The sequence below is a fragment of the Solanum tuberosum genome, unplaced genomic scaffold (assembly GCF_000226075.1).
Source record: "Solanum tuberosum cultivar DM 1-3 516 R44 unplaced genomic scaffold, SolTub_3.0 scf00021, whole genome shotgun sequence".
Taxonomy (NCBI): Eukaryota; Viridiplantae; Streptophyta; class Magnoliopsida; order Solanales; family Solanaceae; genus Solanum; species Solanum tuberosum.
Window position 1 is genome coordinate 2,242,273 of NW_006238947.1, and position 14,878 is coordinate 2,257,150.

General features: G+C 38.1%; 1 protein-coding gene across 1 annotated transcript in view; it reads right to left on the minus strand.

The window, feature by feature from the left end:
- LOC102586877 (uncharacterized) overlaps positions 1–14,878 on the minus strand; it is an 87,390-nt gene that overhangs the window by 19,170 nt on the left and 53,342 nt on the right. Inside the window, exons 30-46 of the mRNA XM_015306015.1 lie at positions 14,596–14,780; positions 12,037–12,145; positions 11,815–11,958; positions 11,236–11,511; positions 10,402–11,019; positions 9,992–10,204; positions 8,167–8,270; positions 7,398–7,693; positions 7,225–7,309; positions 5,040–5,735; positions 4,622–4,940; positions 4,301–4,459; positions 4,051–4,214; positions 3,770–3,947; positions 3,421–3,690; positions 3,123–3,329; positions 2,662–2,716 (exon numbers count right to left, since the gene is read on the minus strand). Coding sequence (XP_015161501.1) covers positions 2,662–2,716; positions 3,123–3,329; positions 3,421–3,690; positions 3,770–3,947; positions 4,051–4,214; positions 4,301–4,459; positions 4,622–4,940; positions 5,040–5,735; positions 7,225–7,309; positions 7,398–7,693; positions 8,167–8,270; positions 9,992–10,204; positions 10,402–11,019; positions 11,236–11,511; positions 11,815–11,958; positions 12,037–12,145; positions 14,596–14,780 — 4,078 coding nt within the window. The remainder of the gene's footprint in view (positions 1–2,661; positions 2,717–3,122; positions 3,330–3,420; positions 3,691–3,769; positions 3,948–4,050; positions 4,215–4,300; positions 4,460–4,621; positions 4,941–5,039; positions 5,736–7,224; positions 7,310–7,397; positions 7,694–8,166; positions 8,271–9,991; positions 10,205–10,401; positions 11,020–11,235; positions 11,512–11,814; positions 11,959–12,036; positions 12,146–14,595; positions 14,781–14,878) is intronic.

The following is a 14,878-nucleotide window of genomic DNA, read 5'->3' on the forward strand; positions in this document are numbered from 1 at the left end:
AGCCCCTATCTCCCACCACACCTCCTGTCTTTCTAAGTTGCAAGTTGGTGCATATACCCCTGTCATGTGCCAAGTGAAACCATTTACCCTTGATTTAAAACTGTAAGTCAGGGTGTATGAACCTATCTCCACTACTTCCCCTTCCCAAACATTGTTGTCCCACATCATTAATATGCCTCCCCTAGTGCCACTAGCCTGCAGTTCCCCATATTTGACCCCTCTTTTTCCCCACACTTGTTTAATTTCCTCCCCACTATTTCCTTCAAGCTTTGTCTCCTGTAAGCAGATCACATCTGCTCTCCATTCCTGAATCACACTATTTATCATCCTCCTTTTATCCCTACAATTTAAACCCCTCACATTCCATGAAATTATGGAAACATTCATCATATATCTAAAGCCTTTCCCATCCCCCTATTTCTTGTGCCTTTGCTTTGGAATTTCATATCAATCATTAAACCTTTGAGCTCCTGTATGCCTTTGACTTTGGTGCTTTCCCCTGTTTTCTGCTCTGTTTCTATATTCCTTGAATGTCTTCTACTGTCTATCTTCTTGAAGAGTGCTAAGGCTTCCTTTTTGCACCCCTCAAACTCAACCCCGAACTCTTTGCTCAACTTGATTATGTTTTGATGAACCCACAGTGATGCATCCATCTCCCCGTCACTCTCTTCTTCAACAGATTGAAAGTTAAGTGGCTCTGCTTCTTCACAGTTGCAGAAATCTTCCTCGTTGCAATTCACCAGTTGCATATTGGAGCATAAACCCCCATCACCCTTAATCTTCAATCTTGCCCATTTTAGGTGATTCTTCAGAGAAGTCTCTTCCTCTGTTTCCAGCCAACCTCCACACTGATCTCCAATGGCCTTGAATATTTTTTCCGTCCACAAGTGAAGTGGAAGCCCCACAGCCCTTATCCATGTCGAAGTTCCGCGATTTGTGCAACATCCAGCCGTAGGAGACCACCATTCCAAGTGCAGCTTTGAATGTCTCCATGCCCATTCTCCATGGATAATGTGCTCCGCCATGTTCCTGTTTGGGAATTCAAATAGAAAGGTGCATCCCCCCATCTCGTAGATGTTGACCCCAAAAGACTTCTTCCAGGTGTTGACCGCCCATTTTCTGATATCTGAGAGTGTGGGAAGCTCCTTCAGATCTGTATTGAGCCTTCCAACGATGCATCTAGCAAGTAGACCCTTCTCCTGCCCAGTGTTTCCATCCTTGATAGAGATGGCTTTCTTGTTGCGGTTTATGACAACTTCCGATGCTTCCTTGGACTGCCACTTGCTGGTTCTGACCGAATCAGCATATAGGATTTTTGGGTCTGCCATTCTGGGCTTGTCCGTCAAAGAAGGACCTTTTGTATCTTTAATGAAGTTTGCTATCTTTAATGCTATGTCTCCCCACCCCGTATTTAATGCATACTCAGGTAGTATAATAACAGATTTATTCCCCCCTTGTACCGTTACTATACTAATGAATCTGCCGAATCTGTTATGTTTTCTGGAGCAAAAGAAATCTGCAAACTGTTCATTCATCTTCCATCTTCTCGTATGCGTACCGTTGTCCCTTGAAGCTTCACGTAGAGCAAAAACGATCCATTCCATGGTTTTCCTGTTGAAAGTAGTCCTGCCCATCAATTTCCTGCTTCTTTCCACCCATTCAAACCAAGTATCTGACCTCGATGTGAGCTTTGTTATGTCGTATGACTTGAACCCTACTGCGAAATAGATTCTGCTCTCTCCCATGGCGACAGAAGATCACCGGAAAAGAGTTTCTTTCCCTCCCTCGGGAAGTGTGCCAGAGAGAGTTTTTTTTTTTTTTTTTTTTTTGCACATTTGAATATTAAGATTGTCTGAATCTTAATGCATGTGATGTTTGTTTTAACAACATCTGAATATATAAAAAATGTTTTTATTTAAAAAATAAATAAAATAAAATTTAAGTAAAATATTAAATTGATCTAACATTCTACCAATAAAATATTTTTAAATAACCAATGACAGTAGGAGGTGATGATCGCTAGCAATAGCAGTTGTGGCTGCTGATTGAGGATTGTATTGGCCATTGGGTGCCGGTGCTGGTTCTTGGTAGTAGCTAATTGTGATTGTGACTAACAATAGTGATTAACAGTGATTGTTGGTCGTGGTAGATGGTGGTGGAAACTAATAATTGTGGTTGACAAGAGTGATGGCTAAAAGTGATGGTGATTGAAAATGGCCGCTAATGATGGTGTGACAACTTACATGATTGGTGTTGGTGGTGGTGGCTGATTATAGTGGTTTTAGGTGGTGAGTTGTGTCAGTTGATAATGATGGGCCGGTTACTGGTGAAAATGGATGGAGTAGTGATGAACTGCATGCCATTTTTGTAGAAACCTTTGAATAGGCATCTTAATGATTCAGTCCCATTAAGTGGTAGTAAAATTATAAGAACAAATGCACTGAACGATTAAGATTCAGACCTAAAAAACAAATAGACTTAATGACTGAGATATGAATGATTAAGATTAAGACCTTCATTAAATACAAACAAACGAGGCCTTAAAGCATAAAATCAATATGCAAAGGGAGTTTCGAATTCTAAATTTCCAGTTACCTTGACAAATCAAGCAAGAATAGGAGTTTATATGGAAGAATTATATGCTTCAAAGCACCAATTTACCTTTTCCGGCCTTTGCTGAAAGGTTTGTCACCTCCACTTCCAGCTTTGCCAGCCCCTATAAGAAAATGCAAGGTTGATTACAAGAATGACAAATGCATATCGGAAGTGCCAAAAGGAACGTAATCATAATGCTCCCAGTACAGGTGGAGGATTTGGACTGAAACAAAACTGAAAATGTTCATGTAGGATCATTTCTTCAGGTTATTCATAGGATAGAACAGGTTTTTGAGCATTCTGTTTAAGACTACCTTATGGTGTTCAAGAATAGCCTTGAAAGACCTCCAAAGATATGGGAAGAGCTCTACTAAAACAGCTATACATATCCTCCATCTTTTTTAAGGATACCTTGTTCTAGCCCTTCTACTCTTATTTCCATTTCATATGAAAGTTAACTATGCAAATGGGGAAACAAAGAAATTTCTAGAAGTACACATCTCTCTTTACTCCGATCAGCTGATTACCTTCATAGGAACTTCAAATATGAAGAGTTCACTCCATTTAGCAGTGGCTTCATCCACATTATTTTTTCTAGTAATTAGTGGCTTCACACATTTGGTCCTTGCACTCTGAGGAAAAAGCTTTTGTTGATTTGAATCCTGATTTTCCACAACCAAGCGCAAAGCACAGAAAAAGTTATGGCTATTGCCGTCATCATTGACAGGCAGTCCCTGTTAGAGAGAGAAACAAAATGAGAACTTCACAAGTAACTAAAGTTCATTGACAGCAAACCACACTCATAGAAATCAGTAGGTCGACAACCTTGGCTTCAACTATCTGAACAGCAGCATAACGTCGAGGTTCCCTTGATTCATTGGCAACATTTAATCTATCAGAATACCTTGTAGGTGGAATCCATACAGAAACAGAATTATCAGGAGGCAGTAACTCAAATGCATCTGAGTTTTGCTCAACTTTTTTCAGGTACATATCACATCCAAGTTTATTCTCGACCACCACCATCCGAAAATCATCATCATCAAGTGCCACAAAACTAGTATTATCTTGATGTGCATCCCCACGACGAGCTTCCTGCAGAAGCAAGAAATAATCAGAAATTGAAACATTTCAACAATAACTGAAGAATATATTGAGCATCACACATTGTCACCTTCATCTTAATTGCTTTCTTCTCAAGTTCTCTCTGCTTTCTCCATGACTCAACAGCTTGCCCCAATACATCAAGATTTGCCGCACTCAGATTTATGTTCAAAATACTGGTTGCAGCAACTCTTACCCTTGTACCAACTCTGGAAGGCGGATGTAAATTCGTCTCATAAGTCTCAAACCTGTAAAATGAAGAATAACAGTTGTGGTAAAGCAGCAACAACAGAAGAAAAATGGGTCAACGTAGTAACAAAATGACAAAGGAAGGATGGTGAAAGATATTACTTAAATATTCCATCAAAAGGCTCAACAAGTGGCTCCCACGCTTCTAATTGTGTGTTGAAGGTGGACGCAGCCATTGAAGAAATGAGAACAGCATTCATTGCCTCTAGTCGCCCATGTGTTGCAAGCTTAATATTAGTGATTGTTGCATCAAAAAGAGGTGTTACCTGTAATACATAAATGCAGTGATAAACAGATGAATAAGGAGAAAAAAATCATAGGGGTAAAGAGGCAGTTTGTGAGGGCTGCAGACCATTCCGCATAAGCTGTCCAATAGAGTCACAGAAAAGCATCTGATTTTCATGTCAGCTGTTATGTTGTCTCTTGTCTTTGGTTTCACTGAATCACCAAGAGTAAATGCCAATCTACTAGAAGGTTTTTTCAGATCAGAGCGTGCAAGGAAAGTGCAAGCCTGCAATGCAGTACAAGATGATTGTGTGATCAAGGAAAGTAAGCAGCAGGTTAAGAAAGTACACATTCCAGGAGAATATATAGCAGCAATGCAGATACTAAAAATTGAGGATGATTAAGATGCTATAACAGAAGTGGTCATCCAGAAGACAGTATCTCTGACCTGATTGTCAACTTTCCAAATGCTCCAGCATTGAGAAGCCCTGGAGCCTGAAGATCTTGAAATGGGCATCTCAAGAACATTAGCTTGACTAACAAGATCCATCCTTGGGCAGCAAAAGTTATCCAAATCAGGTGCTTCATTGCTACGTGTCACTACACATCCTAAAGCAGCATAACCAGGTGGAGCAACTGGGTACCAGAAAAAAGCTTCCTCCAGTCCTTTGCCCGCAATATGAGCAACTTTTGTAAATTGCACAGCCTTTGCAGAAAGTTCAGGGTTGTCAGCCTTGAACATTATACCCAGGGGAGGTGGTTCTAAGCTGAAGCAAGGAGTGATCCCACATGTCAAAAAAAAGTTGTACTGGTGTAAAGTGGGCAAAGAAAATATCAACTGAAAGGAAAGAAAAATAAGTGTTTACCCTTCAGTAATACAGTCACCCAGTACTGCATAACCAGGACGTCTTATAGGTCTCCATATAGAGACTGCAGGGCGGAGATCACTACCCCTGTCCCACCAGATCCGCTCAAAGTTTGGGGTTGAAATATAACAAGAGGTCGCTTTAGAAATCGATCTGATAATGTCCCATCCTGATGAAGTTGCACTCTGTTTACTTGTCTGGTGATGCAGGTGCTCGCTCTCACTAGTTAAATCAACAGTAGGTACTTTTAATGAAGAAGTGTACCAGCTTGAACTCCAAAGAAGAAGGTTATTCAGATCAAAACAACAGCTTTTCTGAGGATGACTACTAGTTGGATGGGCATAGAATGACCCAAGAGCATTATCCAAACGCCAAATACTGTAACCTGATGTGAATGCAGTATTAGCAGCAACACTGAAGATACATTCCAAAAGCTTCGTTGATGTTACAAGATCAGAACGTATGCAATGAACTATGTGATTAGGCGGTGGTTGTGTTCCTGTATGAGCAACACAACCCATTGCGACATATCCAGGTGGCGCAATAGGCAGCCAAAGAGAACAATCGTCAACATCTTGTGCCGTCTCAGATCCTTGAATGTCAGAAAATAGACCTATTAGCCTGAAGTCAAGTGGTTTCCTGACACGGCCATACATATTGCTCACAGCGACAACTGCTTGTGAAGGAGGATTGGGTCTGAGAATGAGAAATGATATGCATTAGGCAAGGGATCAAAGTTCTTCCAGCAAACACAATTATAGCTTCTCTGTCCATTAACATGCTCTTCGCAAAGGGAACAGTAGCAGCAGTTGAATGGCACAAGAAGACCAACAAAAAACTATGTCAACAAAAAAATCTACTATGTTTCATAAAGATGTTAGGGGTGGTTTGGTAGGGTATATAAGAATAATGCTAAATAGAGTGTATTAATAATGCTTGTATTAGTTATGATTGCATTAATTATGCAAAGATGATTTCTTATACATTGTTTGGTTTGATTGGTTTGATGTATTAAAAATAACATGCATTTCATAATGTGTTTTAAAAATATTTATTTACAAAGATACCTCCACAAGTATAGTGGAAAAGATGTAAAAAAGGGGTTTTTAGGGGCAATTGGGTCTTTAACCATGCTAATGCATGCATTATAACCCCTTGCATTACTACTATCATGGATTTCCATGTATTAGTAAATATACACACCTCAATTCACAATAATTCACAATAGTGTATAACTAAAAAGTTGAATAAATGTACCAAACTAGATACTACTAATACATAGAGCTAATGCATGAATTATTTTTTTCTAATACACTCTACCAAATGACCCCTTAAAGTACACATGACAGTTGAAATGAAATTGAACTTGTAATGGCTGAGAAGATATTTCAGGGCATATGGATGGAGGAAACATCTAAATAAAAAAGTTCACAGTTCACAACCATACATCTTGCTGAAGGTTCATGGTTTTAAGCTTCGAATACAAGCTATGGAAAACCAGAAGCAAAATTAAGCACCCCAGAGAAGAATGCAATGCTTTAATCTCCAAGAAGGGGCCTTGTCAACAATTATTTTGTGCATATCAGTACTCAACCAACAAAGTAAAGTTCCATTTTTTATTTGAAGTGTTTATGATTTTATGCATGGTAATTATTCTTTTGGTGCAGAAACAATAAAATCCTAACGGCTAACAGTGCTTAAGAGGATCATTTAACTGATCAATCTTCTAAAGAAACAATAGATACAAGGGTGTTTTACTTCCCCATAGTTATGCAGGTGTCTTGGATGCTATTATGCAGTACCACCAGCATGATATTTAAAGGAATAGAAAAAACTACTACATAAGTTTCTTATTTCAGCTATAACTCTAATAAAATTATATCAGAGCAATTTTATTTTTTTTGAAAACATATGTATTCATCAGCACCGAGTAGGTACTGGTATCAATATTTATATCAGATCACTTTGGAGCAGGGGGAAATCATTATCCCTGAAATTGTACCACTACCAATCCTATTTCAACTCGGCCAGATGAAATGAGAACATCAATCTGACATCCTCCAATAAAAGATTAACCAAGAATCAGGTATCAACACTAAAAATATTGCATTAAAAAAATTCACAAAACAAAGTCAGAAAGCTATAGATAAAGCAGAGCACTTGCACATTTTATGGATCTTCTAACCTTGATGTGACACAATCTCCCAGAATAACATAGTTCGACGGTGCTCTGGGCCTCCAGAATGTAAGGTTGTTAAGACGCCCATGTTCTGCAGAAGTGCAATAGATCAAACATCAAGATCTATCAAAAAATAGATTAACGAAAACAAACTTGTAAGAAATGCAGAAAAGAAACACCTCTGGGACAAACCCAAATTCTATCAAATTGAGTACAAGGCAACAAGGGATCAGCACTTCCAAAATGTAAAGCAGCGGTTGCCTGATTCTGCAAATTGAGTAGAAGGGAGACAACACCAAGAGAAAGGTGGGCACATATATCCGTTGACAATAAAGAAATATTTGTTTTATCCTTAACAGAAGTATATCCGCCAGATATATCAACTGGGTCAAGAATAATAAGACCAGAACCAGCCTCAACAGTTAAATCCTTCACAAGTCCCCGAATCCATGTATCATTTTCTTTTGCTGCATACCTGTTGCATCAAATCAATAAGTATCTGGAAAATGAAGGAGATACATAACTATGTTGCTCAATGTGCTATTCGCATGTTCGCTACATTTAATTAGCTTCTCAGCATTCAGACCGTAATGATAGAGTTAAGGTCACAGTGAAACAAATGGTATGACATTAAAAGTGCCTGATGGTGTGCAGGAATGGAGAGAGACGAAAGAACACCCCATTCTTAGCATCAAAATCAGCTGTTGTCTGGATATAAATGCAAGTAAATAACTGGATCCCTACACTGATGATTTACTTCCTCATTGTACGTACTACATCAAGGGCAAACATCAAACTACCAATTAAAATATGATATATGATATGTGTAACTCAACCATTACATCTCTGAATGGCCAAATTTTATCAGCCTCCAGTGATAACATGCTCATACATATTAAAAAAGAAAAACTGGAAAATAAAGATAGCTTTTAGTGACAAGGATCTTACATGAAATTAAGGTCCATTTTTGCCCGGAGGAGTTTCTCAGCATGAGCAAAGTCATCCAAAGATGATTTACTACTATCAAAAAAAGTGAACTCCGGAGAGACAACCTAAGAGAGGCAATATAACAATCAATCCATTATGCCTCAAACTAGAAAAAAAGTAAGAGCCAGAATGATATTGAAGAGTGTATTACACTGCAAACGAAATCAATGGAATACCAAGATAACAAGTTGAAGAAGAAAAATAAGTCCTACAGATAAACTATCCAACATGAATAGTATTTGTAGGGAATAAATTGAAATCAGAATACAAGGATCCAAACATCCATCCCCAACGATGTACTGTTTATGCCCGAAGGTGAGGATAAAAAGATGGAAAAACTTTTTATGTTGCTACATTCCAGTAACTCAAACTCAAGTTGCTTTCCATCTGGAGTTTGAGGGGGCATGTTAGATATTTAGTCCTCTTCTGAACATTACCCAGTCACTGATCCAGATAGTCTTCTTCTTGATGCTATTTGACCATTGAATTTCCTGTCACTGTTCCTAAGGAACAAAATTTCTCCTCATGAATTCACCATAGCGTCATTATGCCATTATTTTGCATGGATCTCAACTGATCCACTACTCCTACTATGGCCCACACGCACAAGTTCGAATTGAACTTGTAAGATGGAGCAGATGGGCTCACACTTCTGTTCAAACTGGAGTCTAAACCTAGAATCTCCAGGATGTTATTCCTATGCTTCAATCACTCAACCATCCCACTGGCGACAAGTATAAATAATATTGTGTGTCTAGATCCATTGAACTTAAATAGCTGAATATTGGAGAACACTACACAATATTCTCTCGAATACTGCAGAATATTATGCATTTATAGTAGAATACTTAACTTGCTAGAATTAGAGAATAAATACTTACTATATTGTACTAACTCAAGACTAAGGAACACTTCCTGTACATTGTTATTCAAGAAAGTCATTAAGAAGTCTCTTTTCTTTTCTCTCCTTTCAGAGTTCTGTATAAACAAAAAAAATTATAGGTCCTCTCACTCCATATGACCAAAATATCCCACAAAAGAATGTGCGAGTTTACGACTCTCAATCTTTTCTTTACAGCAGCTAGAGCACTAGCTGTGTGAGTCAACCTTGTATACTTAATGGGTAAAGAAATAGTTAACATTAAAAGCAAAGACTGACAGCCCTCGAACAAAATTAGCTAACAGATGGTTAAACCTATGAAATCTATTGACGATGCATTTTATCATTTTCATAAATCAATATCACTAGTAAGGCACACTGTTTCCCGTCTTCTAAAAAGGTACTCAAGCATTCTCATGTAAACGAACTACATCACATTTCCAATCGTTCATATACATCTACCCTTAACCGCACAGAAAAAGGAAAATAGTAGTTTTAAGATCAATGCAACACCTGGTTATTAAAAAGATTAATGGGATATATTTTCCAGAAATGAGGTTGATTATAACCATAAAATAACACTTGCGAGAGTAGGAGCTCAGATAATAAATTCAATTAAGATGCTAACAAGAAAAGAAGAACAAAATCAGTTGTCAGGTGGTAGGTCTTAAAGTTAGACAATGTTTGCTTTGTTTATTTATATCTTGACTTTTTTGTTGTTGGGCACCCAATTGTATTCAGTATGTGCAAATGATGCTAATCATGAGAATTATATCCGAAAGAACAACTAGTCTGGAAATATATAAACAAAGGCTAACACCATAATGACATTCCCACAATTTACATATGAAGAAAAACAAAGATATATATTAGATCACAGAGAGAATTTTAAAATAATTGATTTACCTGGGCCTCAAAACTGTAACTTTGTACTTTATTTGATCCATTAGGGTCAAAGTCGGAAGCATCTGAGTTATACAACAATGCTTCCATGGACTTCATACTTTCATCATTGTCAGAATTACCGTCAGAAATCCTTACATCAACACCATCTTCTTGGCAGACCGAGTAGCTGCTTTCGTTGCTTAGGTAAGTATATCTCCTTAAAAGTAAGCCATTCTGCAAAATACACATATTAAAGGCACGAGGTCATTTCACTGGACTAAGAGCTTTTCCATGACTACGAAGATGATCATGCACCTTCCGTATTCACAAAGGCAACTAATCAACACACAAAACAATATTTAAGTGCTGCATAATGGGTGCTCTCCAAATTGACATTATCCAAGCCAGTACTGAGGTAGAGTTGTTGGTACCTCAATTTTCACATTCACAAATCTCAGTCTCTTCCCACGACCAATAATGATAATATGTTGAATTCCCGATGAGTGAAGCCCCTTCACTTCCACCTTATCAGTCAGGCGTATTGTTTTACCACAACCATCATAGGTGTATTCATCAATCCCTACAGCATCCGCAACTAGTTGTCTATTGGGAGACAATAATACTAAATCCTCTGTCTGCTCATAAAGAGGTGTGGAGAGGATTATGCTGTTACTTTTACTAATTGGATCATTCTTGGGATCCATGATCTCCTCTCTACCAGTCATTGCTCCCAAAGATGGCACAAAAAACTCGCAAACAGATAGTAAGAAGTCTGGTACAACAAGAATACGAGGCTGCTGTATCCGTAGAACAAATGATTGGGATGCCAATCTCCATCTGCAGTCCATCACAACCATTGTTGAAGTTGGAAAGTCAACACCAGTTTCAGGAGAGTTCTGTCGATGAGCATCAATGCATGACCCAAGCATCAGCCTCATTTCAGCCTTTGTATCTGGGCGAATATCTAAAATAGAGAATTTTGGGATAGTAATGTAGAGATCAGCCTCCGATAATGATGTCATTCGGTACGACACCCAAAGATCTTCAAGCTGCAAAAGACAATGACCACAGTAAGGTAAAACGTGACATAGATACAAATTACAATTTACAATGATACAATGACCAAACAACAACTTGCTACTGAAAGAAAAACAGAAGAGAATGGGAGAGAAGACAGTAGCTAATTGTTAGACTAAGCTCAAATCAAACTCTTCATGTTGGGACCATACATATCATAATTTAGTGTCTCATACAAAATGACTCACCGCAACATGAGCCAAGCATGACCCATCATGAGCGTCATTCCACAACTCCAACAAGGCATATCCCACTTCCACAGCCATTATAGTAACCGTTCGTGATAGGAGTATTTGACTGTTTACATTCACTTTATCAGCCAGCATTTTTATTGTATCTTTTGAAGCAGAAGTGCTGTTGCGGAAACTAGGTGGAAGTGTCGGACTCTCTGAGAAATTCATGTAGAAACAATCAAGAATGACATTATATTCTTTATCTGTCATCATTCCATGTAATAATCCAACCTGTTTGAAAGGTTCAAATAACATTAAGACTTGTAACATAAGGAATCAAACATCAGATACAAAATCCTACTTTAGGGCTCTTATGAAAATGAGGAAATAGCAAATGCTGAATCAAGAAACGTCTGCCCAGAAACAGCCAAATAATGGTAAACTGACTTGTATATAAAATAGCAAGCAAATATGAGCCACACATAAATATGTCATTCTACGAAAAAACAATAATAGTATACAATCTTAAGAATTAATATTTCACAGAAGGTACTATGAAATCACTTATAGAAAAGGTTACTGACAGAATACAACCTTTACTTCCAGAACAAACGTTGGGACCTTCCTGAAAACATCTCGCAAACTGCGCCGAACATAAACATGAATATCTCTGCCTTCACGAATCATTGGTTTGCCTATATGTCCATTAATTCCCACGGCCATGTTAATCCCCAGAATCTGAATGTTAAAGAAGATTTTAGAAAGCGCTAATTTTTATTCCAGGATAGTTGACCAATAAAAGCAGAAATCAATTACCTCTGCGTCAAGAATATCAAGATGGACAGCTGAAGGATCTTTTTCAGGAAACCCAAACCAACAAAATTCATTTTGGACACGCAGATGGCCAAGATCAAGTTGCATGAAACTGCACACAAAGGAAATATATTTGTCATTGCAAATTAACCAGGAGAAAATCAAGAGAACGAGTAAACAAAAGCCACAAGTGCTAAATCCAAGAGAAGTGAAAACCTTTGTACTTCATTCAAGCATACAAAGAATTTGCTAAAATTCTTTGGCTAACAAAGAGCCAAATATATGTTCAACAAAAAATGTCGGGATAAAAGATGAAGAAAAGAGCAAGCACCAAACATAGTGACAATGGTCAGCTGAGAAATCTACAATTCCTCTAACATCAAAATATGTATGAAAATATTTTACATGAACCTTATTCTTGCTTCCGTTAAAAAATATGCACACACAATTAGCCAGTCGATATGATAGAGAGAGCAACAACTCATGTTAGTCAGGACTCATGGAAGTACAAGGTGGGAAGAGATTGTTCAGTGAAGTTATTTTATCATAAGCTTCTAGCGAGGAAGGAGTCGCGTTTCCCATGCTTATCAGTTTGGATTCCTGGGACACCAAGAAAGGTATGCTTTCACTTGGTTGGCAGCAAGGGGAGTTAGATTGACAGTTGAAAATTTGAGAAAAAGGTGGATTGCATGTCAACTGGTGCTTCATGTGCAAATGTTCAGTTGAAGATGTGGACCGTTTCCTACTACACTGTGGCAACTCGGTTGTGGTATGAGATTTTGAGATGGTTCAGGAAGCAATGGGCTATGCCAAGCACAGAGAAAGAGGCACTCACCAACTGAACATTTAGAAAAAGGAAGAGAAGTCGAAGAGCCTGAGATATTGCCCTATTAGTGCTCATGTGGCACCTGTGGAAGGAAAAAATGGAAAGCTTTTGATGGAGTATAGAATGACTATGTACATTTGAGAAATACTCCCATTCCTGGTTTCTATTTAGTGCAACCATGAGGTTCCAGTGTATATTGAAGACTAGAGTGCTGTTTTTAGATAATCATACTATATTGTGGTTTCTCTACTTTTGGTATACTGCTCATATACAGGTATATGTAAAGCTATTTAAGAAATAAAATTAGTAAAAAAAATAGCCCAGGAAATAAATCATCAACCTTCAGTCCAACCAATTGGAAGAGAACCAATAGATTCATTTTAGGGACTTACCATTATTTATTAAAAATAAAAAATTACTTAACGAAAAAATGGTAGAGAGCATAAGACAACCAAAAGCAGTGAATAATCAAAAATACAGAAAAACTGGTAAAACAAACAGGAGTCATCTTCAGAAGAACAATGGTGTGTAAGGCTGATAAAGGAGCAAGAGTTATGTGCCTGTGAGATTTTAACATGGAGAGAAAGCTATAAATAAAAGTAACTCAGTTCGAAGGACTTAGTAGAGAGAAATAGACCTCAATTGGCTGAATTGAAGTGTCAGAATTATAAACTCAGAGACACTAAGCGTTGGGATTGTCACACTAACCGTGAAGATGATCTTTTAAATGGCATTCTAATATTGATACCAGTGAGCCACAAATGCCACAACATTCGAACTTGAAATTGCTTAAGGAACAATTCAGTAATTTATCCATCAAAGAAATACATAAAGAATGGAATACCATAATTTCCTGAGCTTAACAAGGTATTCCCAACAGAAAGTCAGAACCTTGTCATAACTTCCTCGTTTTTTTTTTGGGGGGAGGGGGTTTGTAGTGCCATAAATTTTTTAGGAGCTCTTGCCCGATAAAGCCAAAAATAATGAAAGAGAACGGCAAAACACTGCAAGATCATCATCCACAATTGCCCTGATCTTTGTAGCTCATACAATCATTGGGTCAAGCACGGTTCAGTTAGCTCAAGTACTCCAGGAATTAGTGATAAGGTGGCATATTGACGGATACTTGTAAGAAAAAGGTAATAAGCAAAAAAAAACATGTCGATATCAATGTACACAAAAAGTAGCAGCGTCAGGCAATGAAGTCATTGTAAGAGTCCTAATTATCAAAGGTCGCCGGGGTTTTGGTTCAGTAGTAAGAGCGCAATGATGATATGTGAGTGAGACGCACATCATGAGCTCGCGGGCTAAAAGCCTGGTATGTAAGTGGGAAAGGGTAGAGGAACAAGCCCACTTCAAGCAATTGTCGAGTCGTGCACCGCCTGACACTCGGGGATTTCTTGATCATCAACAAAACAGAAACAAAGAGTCCAAATTATCTAAAGCTATTGCACCAAATCACTTCCTATTTTAATGTGAGGCATCTCAGTTTCTAGTTTAATGCGAGGCATCTCAGTTTCTAGTTTAATGTGAGGCATCTCAGTTTCAAGGGGAAAAAACTCTTAATTGAGAAATGGAAAATGCAGACAAACCAGAGTTCGAATAACTTAATAGCTGGAAGATGACATTCAATGTTAGCATCCCAGTCTCCAGGACAGACAAACTCTAAATTGGAAAATGCATAAGATAGACAAGTTAAAGTTTGAATAATTAAAGAGAGCTGGTTAATGACTGACTCTTCACTTCTGGAATTCCTTGGGACAATTATTAGGGGGGTGTCGAGTGAAAGGTCCAGCTTTATTGCAGAGGCGCCATCAACCTCATATTTCTGAATCAACCATTCAATTCCCCCGACCTTATCAACAAGTTTAATGGCTTCCTCAGTATGGGGAGTGGCAAGCTCCATGAAATATGCAGTAATCTGCAGGTTAAGAAAAAGCACGAATCTGTCAATTCCTTTAAGAATCCGAAATTTTCATTCAGACATACACACCACAAAAGTACCCCCCCCCCCCCCCT